The sequence below is a fragment of the Chelon labrosus genome (genome assembly GCF_963514085.1).
Source record: "Chelon labrosus genome assembly, chromosome: 3".
NCBI lineage: Eukaryota > Metazoa > Chordata > Actinopteri > Mugiliformes > Mugilidae > Chelon > Chelon labrosus.
The window spans coordinates 10,411,587-10,433,833 of record NC_140339.1 but is presented as its reverse complement, the minus strand read 5'-3'; the positions used below and the strand labels follow the sequence as shown (position 1 = coordinate 10,433,833).

The window sequence follows — 22,247 nt, the reverse complement described above, 5'->3', positions numbered from 1 at the left end:
ATGCAAGAAACAAGAAAGTTTATGTCAACATGTTACACTGACACCAAAACTGTGTATTGTAAAGGAGCAGGTGTAGTCTGAAAAACATCTCATTTTAATCCAGGTCACACCCACTGATAGACTTCCTGGACTCGATTAAGCTTAAGTAAATAATGTCTGCTTCCATGTTATGACTCACAGAGGTCACCAACCTAAGGTGTTCCTTTACAGTTATTGCCTGCACAGTGTATAAACTAATTCAACAGAAACAAATTTGTCCACAGAGGAACATTTACATTTAGCTGCAACGTGTTGCAGAATCATCAAACTTCCACAAAGTGAGTAACTGCATAACCATTCATAGCCTTGTTCCAGACAGGATTTATTTCCAGCTAGGAGACAATCAATGACATGCATTCCTAACTATGAAAACAAGCTATTTACGTGCATGTTTTACAGATTTTCTCCAGAGCTGAAATGAGAAACAAATTTAGTTTAATTATGGGAACAGGGAACACAAGCATTAAAACAAAACAGCAGGTGTAGTCTGTAAATAAAGTGTTATGGCTTCCCATCCACACCACACAAATATAAAAACAGCCGATTTTAATCAAGGTCATACACACTGATACTCATGCTGGACAGACAACTTGAATAAAGTTACCATGTGTGACTTAAAGTTGCCTTTTCTACATCCTGCTTGCATTTTAAGACATACACAGGTCACCAACGTGATGTGTTCCTTTAAAGTTGTTGTGTATCTCTGTACAGAATGTGAATCAGGACAACAGACACACATCTGTCAACAAGTATTAACATTCAGATTAAACTGGAACGTGTTTAGAAAACAGCTTGGATAATTATTGATCTTCTACCAAGAGAATAAAACTGCATAACCAACTCCATAAACCCCATTCACTTATGAAGGGCCTACAACACCCCACTACTCCTCTTGCCTCTAGTTGCCCCCTTGTATCTTCCTAGACAGATTTCGCTAGTTTGGACTAGAGGGACAGCCCCCCAGGATCTAGGATCGGCACTGAACATAACACAGACACACACAGCTACGTCTACATGCATTAAACATCATGCAGCTAAAATATCTGGTAAGCTCAGTATGATTAAGTCGCCGCTTAAAAGAGAAACAATCTCACAGTTTATTGGATGTTAAGACTGAGAACCGATTACCAACAAAACGCCCCTCCAGTAAATAGATATTAAATAAGTCACCAATATGTACAAAAGCATCTTAATACATGTTGTGATCATCACAGTTAAAACTTCACCATAAAGACAAACAGAATCAGACTAAACATTTATAATTAATAACAGCCTTGTGCTTAAATTCCCACACAAAAAAACTGGTAGGTTACATCTTAAAGGCACTGAGGTAAAATCAAATCGAAGTGATTCAGTGTTACTGTAACATAAGTGGACAGTGTTTATACTTTTAAACCGATCAGCCACAACATAATGACCACCTGGTCATAACCACCAGTCGAATGAATGACACCGATTATCTGGTTATCATGGCACCTGTGGATGGGTGGGACGTTAGGCAGCAAGGGAACGTTTTGTCTTCGGAGTTGATGTGTTCAAGAAAAATTGGCAAGATTTGAGCGACTTTGAAAAGGGTCTAATACTAATGGCTAGACAACTGGTTCAGATCACCTCCACAGCTGCAGCTCTTGTAGTTGTCAGTGGGCATGGGAAAGAAAAGCAGCGAACGGGTGACAGGGTCATGGAGCGGCCAAGGCACATGGCAAACTGATGCACGGCTGATGAGTGTGGCCTGATCCGACAGATAAGCTGCTGCAGCTCAATTTGCTGAAAAGGTGAATGCTGGTTCCGATAAAAAGGTGTCTGAATAGACAATGGATTAGTTTGATTTTTATAGTGCATACAAGGACAACAAGTGGCACCAGAATGCAAGGATGCCGTTACCATGGGGGATGTGCTCGGTCTGCAACAATGCTCAGGTGGTGGTACAAATCAAATTAACATCCACATTAATGCCAGGACTTCGGGTTTCCCAAAAGAAGGTTAGATTGTAATGAGATCCTCAGTGCTATTCATTTCACTGGTTAGTAGTTATAATGTTCAGGCTGATCGGTGTGTATGTTCAGACGTAAAAGACAAAAAAACGCTAACACCCGACAAATAGGACAGCTAGAAAATATAAACTATTCAGCAACACATTCATTTTGTCCGCAGTGTCATTGCTACTAATACAAAGTCAAATTAATGGTTAACTGAGACAATTATTGACTTCTTTCTGATCTTTAAGCAAATACATCTAAATTCTTTACAATGTCAGTAACTTTTCATTAACAAACCTGCACCCTGCCTTTCGTTCTAATCACAGCAAGGCCAACAAAAAAAAAAAAAACATTTAGGTATTTCGTAACAACACGACATGAATTATAAAATGTAACATCCCGCTTAAGCCACATCTTCATTCGCCCTGCATAAGAGCTTCCAGCTTCCCTTCATTAAAAAAAATCAGCAGTCTGATTACAACAGTACAAAGAAAAACCTTCATCCCGTCACCTTCATTAACCATACAGCTCATCTTATGCAGAATTTTACACTGAAAGCATCAGTGAATGTCGCACGGCACAGCAGTCTAAGACGATGCATCTCATTTTACAGTGTATCCCGTCTGCCTCAGATGAAACCAACTAGAAAATACTAAATTGCACTATAAGTATTAAAATGCCTGGTACACTGGTGACGCTGTGAGGCTCTGCTGTAATGACAAAAATATGTACACTTACATTACGCGGACCCATCCTTCACTGATGGCAAAACATTCCCATGTCAAGTATGCTTATTTCAATAAACCAAACACTGTGTGAAGTGTTTAGTTTTGAGGCCTAATATGTTATTTCTACATCAACAGTGAGATAGAAATACACTAATACTTTTTTTCCCCTTCGCCTGTAAAAAAAAAAGACAGGATTTAAATAAAATGTTTTTTTTAGCTCCTTTTAGTATATATTTTTTAAGCTTTTGGAGTTTTATTGTAATGAGGTGTTGTCAATTAATGTTTCTCATACGCCCCCATCTGCCTCTTGTTTAAGGTTTCATATTGTATATTTCCTAAAATAACTTCTGACAGCATGAATTTTAAAAAACACACCACATTCCGGTGAAGACATCAAGGCGCTGCATGCTCCTATGAGACATCTTTTGAATTCTGGTAGAGAACGGGAGAACCCCATTAGACTTGATCTAGCGATAGGTTACTTGTTTTCAGCCCTTTTCCTTTAAATAATCAGACCTCCGTCCCTTAAACCCAAATGTTGGGACATGGCTAGTCTGGGTATGCAGGCTAGAGAAGAGACTAGCCTGGTGCGCTATGGATGTGGGACGCAGCCTAATTTCCTTGGTTAATGCCAAAAGCTCCCTGAGCAGCGGAGGTGGCAGCACTGGTCGCAGCAGACTGGACAGATCTGTTGGTCAGTACACCTTCAGAGAACTCCTGCTGAGCCTTGGTGAAGCTGGCACCTGTCCGTCTATACTTTGAGTGGACCTGCGACAATAGGAACAGGGAGACAGTGACTGGTTATGAAAACCTGATGAAGAAATGAATTGTGTGATTTATTAGTCAGTCATTATTAATCTACACATTAATAGAGATTTGGCCTCAGCTGACCAGCAGGTTCACACCAAAACTGTCGTTGCTGCGAGGCAACAATGCTAACCTCTGCACCACTGTGCTGCCTGAGAACTGAACTGCATTGTAGTTCATTGTGTGGAGTTTTTAAAGCCTTCATCGTGTTCTCATGAACAGCTGAACATACAGTATTTGAATAAAAAAGGGGATAACTGACTATGAACAGATATGGACTAAGATGAACATCATAAATGACCATTTCTAAATATCTCCCCAATTAAAATAACAGCAGGCTTGGTGGAGGTGTGTGCTCTGATTGAAGCAGGATCAGGAGGTGTGAACAGCGAGACGACATATTTGAAAAGAATACAGAAACAACAGCGCAGTTGCTGGCTATTGAAACAAAAAGCAATCACAATGGGTTTTCACATTATTTTTCTCCATCGTCTGTGTTGTGCCTCCTTTTGGAGACTAGTACTTTTTTGTCCTTAATATTTTTGTTTCTTTGTTTGATCTGCATGCACGCTCAGTAAGTTGGTATGGGATGCCACATTGGGTTTTCAATTTTGGGCAATTAATTATAAAGGCACAGCCATCTTTAATTTGACTGAAAATCCCAGTATATATAGAATACAATTTACTTCAGTTTACATTCATGTATTATATTAGGGTTATGCATCCTACCAAGAGAGACTGAGTAGCTGATATTAAACTGTAACACAAGTTTTTTGTCGACATACCATTTTCAGCAGGATGACACCCAGGACAGAGTTCACAGTGAAGAAACCCGCCACTACCATCATGACGACAGCAACAGACAAGTTTTTGCCGATCATGCTGATTGATGAGATCCATCCGCTGTAAACCAGAAACATTCAAACATTTCATTTCACATTTCTTCTACAATGATTATGTATAAAACTGTATTTTTAATCGAAATTACTGGAATGAAGCAATGAGTCAACGTCCTATAGCCTGCACCAATGACCGATGGAAAAGAGTGAAACAAAATGAAAGATGGCAAAACTTGACATATTATATGATAAAGAGAAGAAGCCCAAAGAGAAATGTTCCACACACTTACAAAGCAGCAACCCAGAGAGGTTAGGTCAGCTGGAATCTGTCAAAGAAATGCAAGAGAGGAGATCCAAGGGAAGTATACAAACACACTGACCCATGCAGAACTACTTTCACTATGAATCCACCCAAAGCAGCATGCACATTCATACTAATGGAAATAGAGACCTGCTACCTGCTTCAGGTAGAGATATTAGGCTGAAACTGACCTGTTCCCCCAGCCTGGTATCCCCACGGTTTGGATAATGTACACCGCTACTTGGAAGAAAAAGACAAAGAAGAAGAAGAAGAAGCTGAAGGAGCTGTCAGACCTAAGGAGGGAAAAAAACAGACAAAAGACATGTTATTGGTGTTATTTTGTTTTTAAGAATACAAGATACAAAAATGTGAATAAAAGTGAATAAAATACAGCGGACGTTTATCTTAGTCCAAAGAAACAACAGTTTGCAGATGTTACTTTGACTCAAAGTGAGACTGGTGAAGATTCAGATGTTTGTAGTGCCAAATATAAGTCTAAAAAATATATCCATTTTTGTAGGAACTAGAATTAGTACCTCTTGGTTGTACGCCTCCGTCGACGAAGACGCACAAGAACACAAGACGCAAACTGCATTATGATGCTAAAGTAAAGTCAATTTTCTGGATGTAACATCTCATGACTTAATCTTATTCTATTAGACATTTGTTTGAATCTTTGTCATAATTTACCAATGAATTCCCGAGTTATGAGCAAAAAAAAAATGTGTTTTTGCGAGAGACGTTTAAGGACCAAAATCAAATCATTCCATTACTGAGTTAAAGTGAACGTTTGTGCCAAATTTGGGGAAATTCCCTCAAGGTGTTCCCGAGATGTCTCATTTGAAAGGATGAGCCGGTGGACGTAATAGTAACAAAAAAGTATTTTCTATTATTTTTAATGGAGGTTTCTGAGTGTAAAGTACGTGGCTGACTTGGAGGTTAAAGCATCTTCAACATCAACAACACTAGCGTACCTGAAGGCCTTGTAGACGGGCCTGTACCAGCAGATGAAGGCCACGGGGGTGAAGAGGATGAACCAAAGGATGGACAGGCCAAAGTCAACACCATAGGCAGCTGTGTCTGCCGTGAAGTAAGCCAGGCAGGCCAGCAGATTGAGAAAGAGGGTGGCACTGTGGACTGGGAAAAGACACACAAAGGAAACCAGTGAGCTGGGCTGATGACGGCGAAAGGAAAACTATTTAAAGACATCAGCAGAGGACAAACACTCTGCTTTTGAATAGAGTTTGGTTAATATGCGTGAGAGGTGTTTTGATTAAATAATAATTATGTGAAAGGACCTGATAGAAGAGTAGAAATACCTGAACCTGAGCTACATGTAATTTTCTTGGAAACCTAAATACTAACATATACAGTGTAAAGCCAACAAAAATCCACAGTCAAAACAAAGCTCATGATTCTTACACGTATGACACTTAAATATTCAGTAATTTTATTATTGAACCAATATATTTAAGCAAGTCAAAAGAATTAAGCGTGGGAAGTGGCTACGTTTACATGGCGCTAATAATTAAACTTGATCTGATTGTTTCTGGAGATGTGACGAGTTTCCAGGTGGGGCAGAACGGAAGTAGCCAGTAGAAGTGAGTCACCGTCTTCTATTAGATTTCACTGTACACAGTGAGTAGAACCATTTTCTAAATGTCAAAAAAAATGTAAAGGAAGCCGGTGTTAATACGTCCACCTGTAAATATATCATCTTTTGAGTTCAGTTTCAAGAGAAGATAAATTAGTTCACACACAAAATCATCAAATGTCAAGCATACAACCCAATTAATGAGGATTTATTGAGCAAATGAAGCATGCAGGGTTACGTACACATCCAGAGGTAGTACATTCTCTTGCAGAGTCTGCGGTAATCCTCCGGGATCTCCTCCTCAAAGTCCTGATAGATGCAGGGCTTCAAAGGGAAGAACTTTGGAAGAGGTGGCCAGTTGTTCTCTTTAGCTGACGGATAAAGATTTGACAACTGGGTTATGCTAATCCTTACTGCTCATATACACAAAACACATTTCACATGTCGCTACTTCAAACAACAGCAGCCGTCTTACCTCCAGGATTCGTCCTGGTGGGTTCCGTCCTGTTCTGTAGGTCCTGCTCCTTCCGATCCAGCTCAGCTGCTTTCCTCTCCAGCTCCTCCTGCTGTTTGATCAGTTTTGCCTGGGCAGCAGCTGCTGTTGCCTGGTTGTGTGATGAAGAAGAGCGGCTCACTAAACACTGTGCTCAACGATGTCCCTACATCACCAAGACTCCCTGCAACATTCTTCCTCTGAAAATCTCTGTGATGGGAAATTCATGAACTACACTCAAGAGCAACTCCACCAGCAACTTTTTCAGATTGGAACTAATGGCTCATAACATTATGACCACCTTCTAATATTGTGTAGGTCTCCCTTGTGCCTCCAAAACAGTTGTGACTCATCATAGAATGGACATGGGCCTTCTGAGGGTGTCCTGTGGTGTCTGGCAACAGAATATTGCTAGTGGGGGCCTTTGGGTCCTATGGGTTGAGGAGAGGGGCCTCTGTGGATCAGAGGTCGACAGCTTGGGATGTTTTTCATGGTTTTTGAGTTGTTTTTGTGTGTGTGTGTGCCTGTGTCAGGCTGCATCCTGCTGGGGATGGCTGCTGCCATCAAGGAGTGTCATTGCTATGGGGTGGGGGTGCCTGGTCTGGTCTAGGTGGGTTCTACATGTCTAAGTAACATCAACATGAATGCCAGGTCCAAAATTTTCCCAGCAGAACACTGTATAGTCACAAGATGGTCAATGTTATTCACTTCTCCTGTCAGTGGTTTTAATGTTGTGGCTGAATGGTGTATATAGGGCTATAAGATAACTTTTGGACACAATTCTTTGGTCGTAATATAGTAAAGGAAAATGTCAAGTTTATGTGGAAAAACTAAAAGTATTTAAAGTATTTAGTATTTGTGGTGTGCATTACTACTGAATTAGATTTTGTTGTACTGATGCATGTCTCTATTAATTTGACAACCCCATTTTAGTCAGTAGGCTAGGCTCTCATTGTCAAATCCCAAAGATGGACGTATTCTGACTGATCACGATCCAGATTCTGATTTCATACTAGCTTATTCATTTGCCTTTATTTGTACGGTTGCGTGTGAGACTCACCTGTGGGCTCTGCTCAACAGAGGTCTGCAGAACGGCAGGTTGAGAGGAAGCAGCAGAGATGGGGATGGTCGTGTCCGAGTGGTGTACCTGCTAAAGGATTTAATCAGTGCATCTTGATAAATAACTAAATCACCTCTCTCATGTACCACAACATCATAGAGAAACATAGAGAAGCGTACCATATCAACAGCAGAGAATGGGTTGAACTCCCCCACACTTTCAGCTGATTTGCTGGTGGCTTGTGTTACTGAGGAATCCTGGAAATTAGATCAGACACACTGTAAGGTGCTAAGAAATTGTAATAGTCTCAGTTTTGTTTTTTGTTTTTTACGTGGCGCTTCCTGCGCAATGCCCCAACCCGTCCAGAAGGAGCACCTGAACGCAGCATCGCCACACACCACATTAAGTATTAACAGACTCAGGAGCCCCGGAGCACTTTAAGTCACATTTTCTCATGTGTGAACAAGCAAATTATACTTCAGGAGAAGTTAACATGTCACAAAGACATATGTTCACCCATAACCATTAGCGGCGTCCTAGGCTACGAGATGGGGAAACACAAGATGCGATAAATACATTAGGAAACAAAAACAAAGCATCCAAGAAAGGTTGTCATTAAATCCAACATCGCTGCTTTAGCTTCTGGTTTCTTAGAGTTGTCTTCTGGTTTCTATCAATGGCGAACTGAGGACGAGTCAGACCTGAAGGCACCTGCTCGTGTGTCTGCTTACCTGCGCAGGTGAGTTAACGGCATAAACAGCGAGTGAATGTGTCATTTTTCCAGATAATCCTTTAAAAAACGACTATAACTGGACTGCAACGTGTCCTAATTTTAAATTAGTATCGATTCATAGCCAGGAAATGCTGAGGCCAAACCAAACCCAGCAACCAACCAAACTGGTTTTTGTTGCATATCTCTTTCAGTCTTCATTTTACACCAAAAAAAAAAGAGCTCCTAAAACTTCTCAGGCAGAAAAGAAAGCGACGCACTAACCTGGAAGGGATTCACGTCCACGGGGTCGGCGAATGGGTTGCTGTCAAATCCCGACATCGCGGAGAAAAGTTTGTGTTGTATGGAATAAACAACGACAGCTCCCGTCTCCCCGGCGGCGGCGTCGGCTGCTCCTGGATGATGGTGCTGAGAGACTCCGGGCCTCTGCGCATGCGCCGCTCGATAGGTGGACGGCGTCACTGGAGGAGGCCGTCCCGAGTCATTTCTAATCAATTAGCCCACCTTTATTTTTAGAAATAACGCGAATTGGATTCAAATGTGCGGTTCTCGTGACAGTCTGTTAAGGCCGCCTTTAACTTAGACACAGTCTCCTGAGGCAAAAGCAAAGCGAGGTCTGTTTAAGACTATAGTCTGGCCTTCAAGTGTGTTTCAAGTTGCCTTTAGGTGGCGTCGGAATATTGGTTTACGGTAACGACATAACAAACCTGAGTTAACCAGGGAAATTGGAATTCATTTGAAAGGCCTGCTTTATTGCAGACAGTTATTTATTTCCTATGTTGCAGAATATCTAGTTATCTATAAATAAATTATTATTATTATTAGATTGTGATACATGATGCATAAGGCTAATAGCAAAAGAAGGCAATTACTTCTGGGAATAGGACATTTCTCAAAGCAGAGAAACACTGTAGCACGAAGACTACTTTTACATTAGTATAATTTTTTTAAGTGATTCCTCGTAAAATAAAATTTTCTTGCATTGTAAATTTTAAAAGAATCTGTAAATGCTTGACTGTAACATCCAAAGCGGTTCATACAAACGAAACAGAGAGGACCTGTTGTATAAAGATTTTGTAGTGGCACAAATGCAAATAACAGACTTTAGGACAAGTAACTACTACTAAATCCGACATTGCTTTGAAGGTCCGAAGCAGGTTCCTCGATGGGTCATGATGATTGAATTTAGAAAGGACCAGCAACAAAGAAAAACCATACAGGCCTTTACCTGTCCACCTAAGAGGAAGAAGCCTGTGCTGAGGTCTTATTTCATTTCCCTGAAGGAGACAACACATGTCTGGATCTAAAAACTGATAAGACATGCGGGCATTCACACTGTAATATGACACCTAGAGCTATTAAAGATGGTTATATGCATGAAGACATTGCCACTATCTATTATCTTCATATGAAGACAAATTCCTCTGAAAAGCAGCTCTGTTTCTTTCAAAGGAGCGGCACTTGTGATCAGTGTCGTAGGAACTCATCTGTGTTGCTAAAAGTGCACATTAAATTAAATACACCAGCTTTAATATCTATTTAAACCCCTTACAGAGAAGGTATATAAGCTTTATTGACCTGACGCCACTCTGGCGACAAATGCAGACTAATGGCTGATGTAGAGCAGCAGCGGTGCAAGTAGAGAAGAGTCATAAGTCTGCAAATTAAATAATAAGTAATGTCAGTTACACAACAATATTGAGTTTGCTAACATTAGCCACCGTAAGTTTCTTGTCATTAGCAGAAAACCGCCTGAGTGTGCTGAAGGTGTTTGACATTACTTATGCTCTTTTATCTGTAAAAGAAATAACATTTCTTATTTCTAAATTTACATAGTGTAGTTTTAACAATCCCTTCCTTGATGTTTGTACCGATCTGTAGCATATGATTCATTCATGACATGGATTATTGTGACGAACCGTATATTGTCACAGCAGGACATGTCACAGCAGAGGAAGTTGAAGTGTATTAATTTAAAGAAGGCTGGGTATAATTTATCTATGATATCTATGATAGTGGAGATACACCAATCAGCCATAACATTATGACCAATATAGTGTAGGTGCCCTTTTTGCCGCCAAAACAACCCTGACTCATTGAAGCATGTACTGCACAAGACGTCTGAAGGTGTACTGTGGTATCTGACACCAAGACGCGAGCAGCAGATCCTCCATGTTGCGAGGTGGGGCTTCCATGGATGGGAGATAAGTGGAATTATCTATTCTCTTTCGCTCCTTTTCCTTCCATGGACCACTTTTGATAGGTACCGACCACTGCAGACCGGGAACCCCTCAATACAGCTGTAGTTTTGGAGACGCTTTGTTGCACAGTGACAGTTTGGACTTCGTCAAAGTCCATCAAATGCTCCCAGTTGCAAGTTTTTCCAACTTACACATCAACTTTGAGGACAAAATGTGCTTTTGCTGCCTAATATGGATATATTCATATTAGCCAGCTTCACTTGTCCTGTCGGTGGTCATAATGTTACAGCTGATCGGTGAATAATGATGCCCTAACGAGGCCTATTTAAACTATGTCATCTATTTTGACAGTGTTGCAACATTATATATATTATACTGTGTGTACCTGAATGTAGATAAATAGAAAAATACACAAGACAAAATCATCAACATTAAAAATGACAGAAGACGTAATGATTTTATGCTCTTGCTTGGTTGCTATTGAGCAAACAGTTTAGAGACAGAAGGAGGTGGCTTTGGGAGTGGGTGGATAACAATAGATTCAAGAATAGAATGGCATTTGTCCACTATACTGTACATATGACCTGTACTGTACATTACACTTGTTGTATGGCTGTTAAGCAGTGAATGCAAGACTATTATAGACGTCCGGCATTCTCAAAGAGCTGGGATCCGCTTGGCTGGAATACACACCAGCAGACTTGGTCCCTTTGATGGCGGTGTTTCCCTTGAAAGGGAAAAAAAAAAAAAAAAAAAGCAGCACAAACTCAAAACACACAAAGTGTTTTTTTTTTTTTTTTCGGACTCACACATACATACAGCCACGCATGAGCGCTCTGCACATGCACGCACACAAATGTAGCATCCACCGCCCACTTCTGAACATTTCTGTCCCAAGTTATTAAAAAAAAAAAAAAAAAAAAAAAAGATAAATATTTGACTTCAACTACCCAGCAGAGGCTGGTGTTCCGGCTTTGTACAGTATTTATACCTGTATATTATATGCTATAAAGAATTTCTGTGACATTAAAATTTATTAAATAAGGGAAAAATAATTTGTAACAGCAGAGCGTCCGCTGTTTACACTGATTGTTATGAACTGTAAACGTGTAAAGCAGCTAATAAATCTGAGCTTTCACTGTAACATCCGTGACGACTTCGTGTTGCCTGACTCTTCACTGTAGTACACTGCTTCAGCTTTCCAGCTCTGTAACGTTCCCTGATGCTGACTGGTCTTCTGCATAGCCCAACTTTCCCTTTTCTCTGTCCTCCTGCTCGGGGTGTCTCCTCTTGGCGCCGAGTAAAGAGCTGCCAAGGCACTATGAGAGCATGGGTGGCAGTTTAGTCCACAGAAGAGATCCACTGATTGCTGCCCATCTCCTCCCTCTGGGGGTGGAAACACAGTACACGGCACTTGGGGACACTTCTTTGCAGACTTCAACGAAGAAAGGCTAAGCAAGAGTGTTTTGAGGAGTGGAGATCAGTTTCCATTACCTCCCAATGAGAACAACATATATGTCTGCCAGGGAGCTGGATAGGGAGTGCTTTGGTGTCCCAGTGTCCTTCATACCATGAATTCATTACTGCCATACAATACCAGGTGCTGTGGTATGTCTGGAGGGTCCCTGCTGTGGCCACCACCTTCTCTGGAGTGCCTCAGGGTTGCATGCTTGGCTCCCTTAAGTTTCTGCTTGCCCTTCTCTGGATTGTAGGTGCCTCGGCTGGTAAACTGGGGCCTTTCGTCATATGTGCCTTCCTGATCTCCTGTAAGGCTACTGTCTAAGCTGTCAGATCGTGAGGCTTGAGACGTATTCAGAGCCTGGGCCTGTGACTGCGCTGTACTTGAGCCCACGGCAGGAGATTTCGAGTGGAAACGAAACCGTCGGGAGGTGGCGGAGGAGGAAGTGGAGGAAGGGTGGAAGTGTGATGAAGAGGAGTAGGAGGAAACAGTGGAACAAGAGTCCACAGAGTCCAGGGAGTCAGGCTGCCGACGGAGAGTGCGGCGCCGAGGGCTGTTGCCGTCAGATCTCCGAGACCAGGGTGAACTCAACGATGGACCTCTCTCTGAAGTGAAAAGCAAAAAAAATGTTCATAAAAAAGTTGCAAACTCAGAGTTGAGTTAGGATCTCTTGTATAACGACGTACCTGAGAAGTCAGAAATGGTTTCCTCAGAGTCCACATTCAGGTTTTCAGAGCTGTCAGCTGTACCGATGGAGGCCTCCGACTCCAGAGTCTCATCGTCTGATGCTCGCGGCTCCAGAGTCAGCATCTCGAACGTCAGCTCCTCTCTGGTGAGGCAGACATTATCCAGATTAACAAGTGAGCTGAGCACACGTGATGAAAACACCTAGCACTGATTACAGACCCATTAATTTATTGTTCTCATTCACAGCGGTGTGGCTCTTAATTTTCACGCATTCGCAGATCACACAACATTTTAATTACTTCTCTTTCTGTAGACTTTCAATTTGCTCCGTCAACACTCTCTCTTCCTGCTGCATCACCGCCTGCTGAGGATCTGAGATTTGAGGAGGGAGTTCGGCTCCCACATCGCCCCCGCTCACTCCAATCACATCGTCAGCCACAGGCGGCAGCCGTGGACTAACTGGCGGTGAAGGCGTGTGGTAGACTGGTCGCTGTACGTGGCCTTTTCCCTGAGGAGCAAATCGAGGGTAGATGTTGTCTTCTTACTAAGGTGCATATTGCATTTGTGCTTCATAAAAAAAAAATCCTAATATGAAGATGCAATTTTTACACATTACACCACATCTGGCAAGAAGTGTCACTTGCACATGCAGTGATTGAACCACATGAAGTGACCAGCCAAGTTTAAAAGCAGTACAACAACATTGACCAAACAATAATACACAAAATTTACCTTTCTGGCTGCATTTGGCTGCTTTGGGTAAATGTGTCAATAAAAAAAAAAGAAGAACAGAAGAATAAGCAGTCCCTGATTAAGAATGGTCTGTGTTTTAATAAGCAGTGTCAGTCGTAGCTGCCTTAACACACATTATGTACACATTTAAGTTTGAAATGTCTCATACTTAAAAAACAAAGCAAAGGCAACTGGACTCATCTTCCTCAGCTGTAAATGACTGGTGGGGAGTTTAGCTTTTTCTCCTCTGTTGAAGACCCAAGGACTACTGGGTCAATGCTTTGGCTTTGTTTTTTAGATATACAATGAGCTAGACGTCTGAAAATCTTCACAGACACAAGGCTCATAGTGACAAGATCACAGTGATACTAGTATGGTCCTCGAAGGGTTAATGAGACACCAAAAGGAAAAATAAAAGAAGGTCGAATTTTTATAGATTCTAATTTATACAATATGTAAGAGATGTTCATGTTGTGTTCTCCGCAATCCACATATCATAAACTTAATCTAATTGGACGCTAGTGCGTGACTGCATGACGTCTCTATTTTAATCCTCAAAGAAAAGCATATAGTCCGAAAATAAAATTAAAAAAAAAAAATGAAGAGATGACTCATGCTTTAGGAATAGATGAAGGCAGAAGTAAAGATTTGGAGAGATGGGACTACGATGATTAGCACCACAACAACATCACCACTGGATGATGGTTCGGGGATGTAATCCACGGTGCGTGTATACATACCATAGTGTGCACTATGCTCATAAATCTAACAGCTATTAGTACTGGTCTCTGGGTAAAGGAAAGGACATGTTAGGGCGGGAGGTTCTGGGGAGGAGAAAAGCTGTTTAGAAAGGAGGAAACCATGGAAGGTACAGCAGTGAAGGAGTTTTTAAGGAAGGCTGAGGCAGGAAGACTGAAGGACTGTAAATACGCTCCGATAACAGTGGGATCTTACCATTGACCTTCTAATGAGCGTCAGTTTGCACTTGGCTTTATTCTCAGCAAACTCCAGACTGCTGATGTCCTTTAGTCGCACTTTGTACTTATTCATCTGTTCACAAATGATAAGTTCTACGCACCTAGGAAGGGATGACAAGAGGAAACGCCACTTTAGAATCAGCAGAAGTCCTTAATACCTTTTTCTACATGCTTTTATTCACGCAGTACAATATGAGCCTTGTCTTTTCCCTCAGGCTATCTGTTTCTAATTTTTTTTTTTTCAGTGAAAAAAATTAGGTCATGCTCTCTTGCCATTAATTTTATCAACCATTACAGGGGAATTCTGCAGCAGATCTCATCAAATTAAACAGGATTTTATTGAATGATGATGTAAGTTATGCAGCTTTCAGAAACAAACAACACAAGGTTGTTCTGAGACAATGACAGTGAACCTGAAAACCCACTTCAGTTCCTCTTAGGCCTTGTTAGGACTGCATGCTTAAATGAATCTTTTGGCATATCCCCTTATTTTAATAAGTCCAAACAGTAAAACAACATATTAAAATGGGACTTTTGGGTGGTGGTCTTTTGTGTCACTCACAACAACATCAAATCAAGTTAATGCTGCAGAAAACATCATGGAGAACAACAGACAGTCCATAGACAGATCCCAAAATAAATTGTGTCCTAACAGGCGAAGCTTGAAGGAAGCGAGCGATGAGAAGCTGCAGCTTAACTCCGTAATTACTGACATCCACGCTGTTACCATGGCAAACCATGCAGATAGGTTGGTGATGTCTGGACACACAAATCCGATTTAAGTCACTTGCAAATAACAGTGTAGACAGTCTGCCCAAAGGAGCTGTAGTCTGAACAAAGCCTTAGAGCTGATGGTGGACGAAAGACTTTTTCATAATTGTATTTCTTGTGTTTACCAAATTACCATATAACTAAACTGGATCTTAAATTTGGTTCATTTATTGTTCCTTCATGAGATACATAAATTAAACTTACTATTTCCAGTTTCTGTCCCACACTTCCTATTACTTCAGTCAAACCAAAGCATCGGCGAACATTAAGTATATTCTTACGCTGTTGTCTTGTTGATGTCCTGGACACTCTGCAGCGGATCAATGGTGTCGGGACCACGAAGGATACAGGGAGCGAAAACGATGGCCAAGGCATTAGCCGACATGCGGTTTGTGTCCTCTTGCAAGGCGATCCTAAAATCATTAGGAGTATTAGGAAATTCAGTCTGGAGGTAAATGCAGCAGCCTCATGTATTAATCCCGCTATAAGATAACCGTAATTACCTGACAAGATGAAATATGAGACGCTCCAGAGTGTTGAGGTGAGTCCTGCTGAGCTGGTCAATGACTGAATACACTCCTCTGATCATTTCCTTTTTGTCCTGCAAACCTGAGGGGGCCAAACCCACAAGACAAATCATTCTTTAAATGTTACAGCAAACAAATATGTTTTCTGTGTTTGCAGCTTTAAAGGTTATATACTGCAGACAGTGCACCTGAAACAGAGTTGGATATTCGATGTCAACGACTTACCCATGGCGCGTATGAACTCATCGTATAGCTCAAATGTCATCAGAGGGTTAGGCAGTTCTCTCAGCCACTGCTTGAAAACACTAGCAATAACGTGGATGTTGTATTCATCCAGATTCATGCTCTCCACATCTGAGTGATATCAAGGAGAATGCAGACTTAGAAGAGACATTTGATCCTTTTGAATTCATTGTCAAAGCCAACTAAGCAGACCGTTACCAGAGTCAAGTCCCTGCTTGAGTTCCTTAATTTTGTTGGTGGAGCCAGGTTTTCTGTATATTCCTTCAGTGTACAGGCCATGCATCTCAATGTAGTTGATAAGCTTCTCGACTACCAGGGGCACCGTCCTCTCGTCACTAGTCAGACGAGAAACTTCCACTCCAAACTGTCTGGAGGAAAGCTCCGGATCAAACTGTTCACAGACACAAACACAATTTAGTCGTATGAAAACACAACAAGACAAAAATCCTGCTCAGGACTTTAAGGACTATCATTGTTGCCGTGTTAGGTGGCCAAAATAACACTAGCTCCTGTACATAAAGCCACAGTAACACAATTAATGTCATGGGACATCATTGTTGAGGGTACACAATATGGCCGACTCACCTTCTTGCTGCATTTGGTGGTCGTCTTCTGGCAGCACTTTCTGTGGCAGGCGTACCGGCACACTGGGTAAACACAGCCAGAGAGATCGAACAGGTCATTTCCATTATTCACAGAAAGGCAGTGCCTCCTCATTATTCAGCAAAAGTTGCGACGAAAAAAAAAAAAAAATGTTATAGCTGAAAAGGCCAAAGCAGTATAGGCTGGCATGGAGAAAACATCCTGTGTGAATAAAGGACAAACTGTGTGGAGAAATCTCTGGACAGACAGAGCCGCAGACCCCATGAGTCCAGTTGAAAACAATCTGATTAGGGCCAAGGAGGGAGAGAGGGCGGTGCTCGATCTCTGAGTCCACACTGAACGCTGCAGTGCATGTGTGTGTGTGTGCATGTGACAAAAAGCACGTCCACATAGCAGAAATCATTCAATTTTAGGGTGGACACTCTGGTATGAGGTTTAGGAAATGGTTGGCTTTCAGATTAGGATAAAGGTAGTGGTTCTGGTCGGGTAAGGTCTCCAGGAAATTAATGTGCACTTAAGTGATAGTGTGTGTGTGTGTGTATGTGTGTGTCTGTTTGTGTGTGTGTGTAGCAGGGAAGTACCATCAATCACTTCCTTCACTGAGTCAGACATTTAGATTATTTGGATTTTCCACCACCCAGATTGTGTTTGGCTTACTTCAAAGACAAAACACTGCTTAATTGCTTCCATGTTTCCACCAGAAGATGTTTTAGGAGTAAATCAGAGTTTGTTTTTCTTCATGCTCATGTCAAGTAGAGAAATTACAGCTGAATATTTCATTTTCAAACTACAGCTGCACTGCACGGACCCAAACATCCATCACAGGGTTTTTCTCTCTATGTAAGATAATAAAGCAATTTCACATGTATTTTAAGGCTCCAACTGAATACCACTTTCATTATTAATTCATCTGATGATTAGTCAAATGCTTTTTCTTAATGGTTAAACGATCCGAAAACTATTAGAGCTATAAATCAGGTGAGAAGCGAAACACATCCAGTTACAAAAAAGTTAAGACAAACAGCAAATTAAAACAGTGGAATAACTGGAACCTGTCACTAAAAGAAATGTTGGAGTATTAAAAGACATATTTCTGTCCACTGAATTATTGATTAACCATTCGGGCAATAGCACTCTTTAATGAGAAAAACAATTACTTGCAATAACCTTCAAGCTAAGCTAAGCTAAGCTGTGCAAAATTGCATGAACACTCACGTTTGCACACACAGGCACGATCCATCATCCAGATCAGTGACGAGCAGTATTCACAGTATGTGGGGATGCTGTACTGGGTGGACTTGAAGATGTGGCCGTTATGCTCCGCCACCTGCAGAGAGCAGAAGTTCACATATCCAGTAAACCTTTCCATTTCTATGTACGTTTTCCTTCTTCTTTTACAGCCTTTCTTTTGTTATGATCAAGATTATGTGCTCGGTATTGATGAGAGATGAAGAGAGACTTACGACGTCCGCGTCCTTCTTCCTCCGTTTTTTGCGTTCGGTCTTAGGCAGAGGCTTAAAAAAAACAGATATATATTAGTATTCATCAGAGTATTCTTCACAAATATCATCACCATACTCAGAGTTTTGAGTTTGTAAAGAACATTCCTCATGTGCAAACAATCATTCCACACTTTCTTTTTCTAAAGTTATTTATTCGGCCTTTTGTGCCTTTGTCTGATGGGTTTACTGGTGGGAAAACACAAGAAATAATAGGGTAAGAGAGAAGGGATGACAGCTAAGGGCGGAGGCCAGAACTGAACCAGTGCCAATGTTGTGAGAGCCATAGCTTCGGTTTAACATCCAACACTCTTTTTGGATCCACAGCTATTAATATTCACGTATTTATCTAATGTTACCACAAAACTGAATTCAAAGAGGTGTTGATGTCATCCAACATCTGGCCGCTACATGTGTTTACCTTGCTGACCGTACTGTCCAGAGGTTTGTACTCAGTCATGAACTCATCCAGGAAAACTTTGAAGGTGTTGACCCACACTTTGACGGGAGACTCCCTCCAGTCCCTCTGCTCCTGCCGCATGGTCTTCTCCAAGATGTGCTCAAACAGAGCGTAAAGGTCTTTGTAGCGGATACTCTTACCGTCATCCATCTAGGAAGGAAGACAACGGGGTCGTAGGAAAGCCAAAGCGTTTATCGTTCTACTTTGGAAACTATGTTTTCCAGTTTAAAATATCTAGACTAGTCATTATGTTTCATATGGTCAGTACATTTACATTTCTAGTCTATTCTTACTGTTCACCTTAACTCTACTTTCTGCACTGTGCCATCTGTGATTATTGTCTCTTTTGTGTTATGTCTTCTGTGTCTGCATATGTTGCATGCTTTCACTTTATGCAGAAATGTCTCAGTTCTTTCAGTTTTGTCTTGATTTTGTGCAGTTTTAGACAACTGTGGTCCAAGCCTAATGTTGTTTTGTTTTATTTCGTACTACATCTGCAGTCTATGGTTGAAATGACAATGAAAAACCTCAATGTCTTCAGCCTAACATTAAACATCTTGAAACTCTGATCTTATCGTATTACTATATCGGTAAGATATCGTCATTTGATTAGTGATATTTATAATGATGCATACGGTGTTGACATCACTTACTGCAAGTGCCGTGGAGTAAGAGTTGAAGATGTTTAGACGGAATTCCTTCAGAGCCTTTTTAAACACAACGTCCACCATGGTGTCCTTTTTACTGTCCTCTGTGTCCAGATCGCTAATCTAAAGGATGGCACCAAAATGATTATTGCATGAACCTCTTAAAATATCGTTTAAAACACAAACGTTGAAGAAGTTTACCCACTGTACAACCATCTTTGCCCAGATGTATTTAAACAGAATGAGAGAGAGAGAGTGCATTCAGCTGTACCTTCTTCATAAGGAAGTCGTTCATGCTCCTGTAGTCGTTGGTGCAGGTGAGGATCTGCAGCGCGTCGCTCTGCCACTGAGCAGGCTCCAGAGCCACGCTGCTGATCTTAACGCTCCGCCTTCGCTTCACCTTGGGAGACGGCTCCTTGTTCTCCTTCAAGTCTCTGAACCCTCGATCCAGCGTCAGATCAGGACTGCAGGGCGGCGACATGTTTTCCTGACCTGCTTTAGGCAAATTGGACAAATAGATGATAGGTGGGCGATTCAATAAAGTGTAATTCAGGCATCCAACAACTTTCACTGTATGATATGTGATTATGAACTGTATCAGCATAGGAAAGGGATAACCCACCATCTCCCAACAATGGGCCAGTGTCTCCATAGTCTCCATCCAAAGAATCTCCCCCACAGATCAACTTTTCTCTTGATGTCTTCTTCTCCCCGTACTTGGTCTTGCCCCAGAAACGCATCTTACCACGCACCCTGGCGAAAAAAAAAGAAAGAAAATAAACTAAACTGTTAGACATTCATAATACGTAGCTTGAACTTGTAGTAATTCGACTAAAAAGAACAAGATAATGAGATAAAACTGGATGATAGCAGGAGCAAAGTCCAGGAACAAACCTCCCATCTTGTGAGGTTTTGCGCATGGAGTCCACTTTGACCAAATCTCCTGAGGACATGGCTTTGTGTATCTTCTTTTGCTCCTCGGAGCTTGCAGGCTGAAACAATATCACGGTGGATAAGATGTTAAAGACACAAGGGCATGAGTTGAGGACAAGTTTAAGCCAGTAGATGGCAGCATCGCATCACTGGTGCTGTGTAGAGCTCTAGCTTCTTCTAAGATCCAGTGAAGTCAGCGAAATCATGACAATAAAAGGCAATACAACAATAAATGCAATACTAGAAATAGAACAGGTAACAACAGAAGACAGTAAGAGTCCAAGTGGTGAAGAAACTGAAGAACAAATGACTAAAGAGAGGAAACCATACCAAGTGACATGCAGATACTGCTAATGAAAAAGGAGAAAAAACAGGAAATAATGAAGGAGAACCGTCACTGTTACAGCTGTGAGAGAAGAACAAGCCAAATGTTAGAAAAGCAACTACGTTAAAGACTTAAGGTTTTAGGGGAAAATACATTTCAAAAATTGTCCTCCATCATGATGGCTAAATCACTTCACGAGGGGAGTGTTGGATTTATCGTTGTTCAAGCCCTGAATTCATGTCTTTAAAAACTGACACGATTATTATATAAAATATCTATTTTTCTACCAGAAGGATGGTGTTTATAGTGTTTGCAGGATTTTAGCAGGTATTTCAAATATGTCTTTAAAATACCTGCCTTGAAATGCCTTTTGAAATGTCATTTTTTTTTTTTTTTTTTAGAAAACAGAAATTTTTTGAAGCCCAGTTTGAGGTGTGAAGCAGTCCTACGCTCTCTGCTCGAGTGGGTTAGAAATGTCAAAGAGAAGCCACGCTTTAAGAACGCAGAGAGGGCCACTGGTGGCTCTGATGGCGCCTGTTACCATGTCTGAGTCACTGAAACAGGACTCTCTTAAGCCTGCCTCCGTGGAGCTCTGTCTGGAGAGCGGCAGAGTGTAATGACGGGGGCTGGAGGGGCTGTCGCCGTCATAGTCATCCTCGTCTGAATCGCCCCCAACTGAGAGGACGGGGGCGCGGGTGAGGAAGTCGGAGCGGGTCCGTGCCATTCTGGCTTTCTTTTTTTGGCCCACTCTGCCAACCTGGAGTTTACCAGAAGTGACAACAGCATGTTTAAAAGGTGACTTAAATGATCTGTAGAAGAGCTTCTGTGAATTTTCTTCTTCGTGTCGGCCAGCTGCTCTGTTCTCAGTGTTTTAGGAGAGGACACCTACCAAGATTCATTAATTCATTCACAACACAAAACAGCACTCCCTGTAAATATGCAAACACATGCTACATAAAAATGCTGCTCTCTAAAAATAAAAAATAAAAGAGCGTTCTTACCTCACGTGGTTTCGCTCCCTTTGAAGGCTTGGAGACTGGAGGTGTGGGTGCTTCTCTGGGGGATGTTTCCTTAGCGTCACCGTCAAAACTGATGGACAAAAGAGGAAAACATTAAGAGAATTACATTATTAAAAGTAAAGCAACAAATATTGACATTAACATTGACCATCTTGTGACAATACAATGCTCTGCTTGGAAACTTTTGGATCCGGCATTTATGTGGATGTTACTTAGACATGTACCACCCACATAGACCAGACCAGGCACCCCCACCCCATAGCAATGACACTCCTTGATGGCAGCAGCCATCCCCAGCAGGATGCAGCCTGACACAGGCACACACACAAAAAAACTTTAGGAACAACTAAAAAAAAAACATGAAGAACAGCACAAGGTGTTGACCTGGCCTCCAAATTCACTAGATCCCAAATTGATCAAGTATCTGAGGCCCCTCCCCTCAACCCATAGGACCCAAAGGCCCCTACTAACAACATCCTGTCGCCAGACAGCACAGGACACCCTCTGAAGGACCATGTCCATTCTCTGATGAGTCACAAGTGTTTTGGAGGCACAAGGGAGACTTACACAATATTAGGAAGGTGGTCATAATGT

General features: G+C 41.5%; 2 protein-coding genes across 3 annotated transcripts in view; both read right to left on the bottom strand.

Moving 5' to 3' along the window:
• Positions 1–457: 457 nt before the first annotated feature.
• Positions 458–8,963, bottom strand: scamp2l (secretory carrier membrane protein 2, like). The gene is made up of 9 exons (XM_084541784.1): positions 8,835–8,963; positions 8,020–8,097; positions 7,841–7,930; positions 6,763–6,892; positions 6,530–6,658; positions 5,668–5,830; positions 4,885–4,986; positions 4,339–4,456; positions 458–3,514 (listed from the first exon to the last, which is right to left on the bottom strand). The coding sequence occupies exons 1-9, from the start codon at positions 8,889–8,891 to the stop codon at positions 3,359–3,361; spliced, it is 1,023 nt and encodes a 340-aa protein (XP_084397910.1). The 5' UTR covers positions 8,892–8,963; the 3' UTR covers positions 458–3,358.
• A 2,269-nt stretch (positions 8,964–11,232) lies between these two features.
• myo9aa (myosin IXAa) overlaps positions 11,233–22,247 on the bottom strand; it is a 108,031-nt gene continuing 97,016 nt past the window's right edge. Inside the window, exons 26-43 of one of the 2 annotated variants that reach the window (XM_084541165.1) lie at positions 21,636–21,723; positions 21,176–21,391; positions 20,271–20,368; positions 19,999–20,129; positions 19,648–19,871; positions 19,383–19,499; positions 18,691–18,879; positions 18,234–18,284; positions 17,986–18,097; positions 16,753–16,814; positions 16,366–16,558; positions 16,150–16,278; positions 15,901–16,006; positions 15,679–15,810; positions 14,604–14,727; positions 13,217–13,425; positions 12,917–13,059; positions 11,233–12,835 (exon numbers count right to left, since the gene is read on the bottom strand). In XM_084541165.1, the coding sequence (XP_084397291.1) occupies positions 12,336–12,835; positions 12,917–13,059; positions 13,217–13,425; positions 14,604–14,727; positions 15,679–15,810; positions 15,901–16,006; positions 16,150–16,278; positions 16,366–16,558; positions 16,753–16,814; positions 17,986–18,097; positions 18,234–18,284; positions 18,691–18,879; positions 19,383–19,499; positions 19,648–19,871; positions 19,999–20,129; positions 20,271–20,368; positions 21,176–21,391; positions 21,636–21,723 (2,824 nt within the window). In that variant the 3' untranslated portion in view covers positions 11,233–12,335. The remainder of the gene's footprint in view (positions 12,836–12,916; positions 13,060–13,216; positions 13,426–14,603; positions 14,728–15,678; positions 15,811–15,900; positions 16,007–16,149; positions 16,279–16,365; positions 16,559–16,752; positions 16,815–17,985; positions 18,098–18,233; positions 18,285–18,690; positions 18,880–19,382; positions 19,500–19,647; positions 19,872–19,998; positions 20,130–20,270; positions 20,369–21,175; positions 21,392–21,635; positions 21,724–22,247) is intronic. The other variant, XM_084541166.1, reaches the window with a different exon arrangement.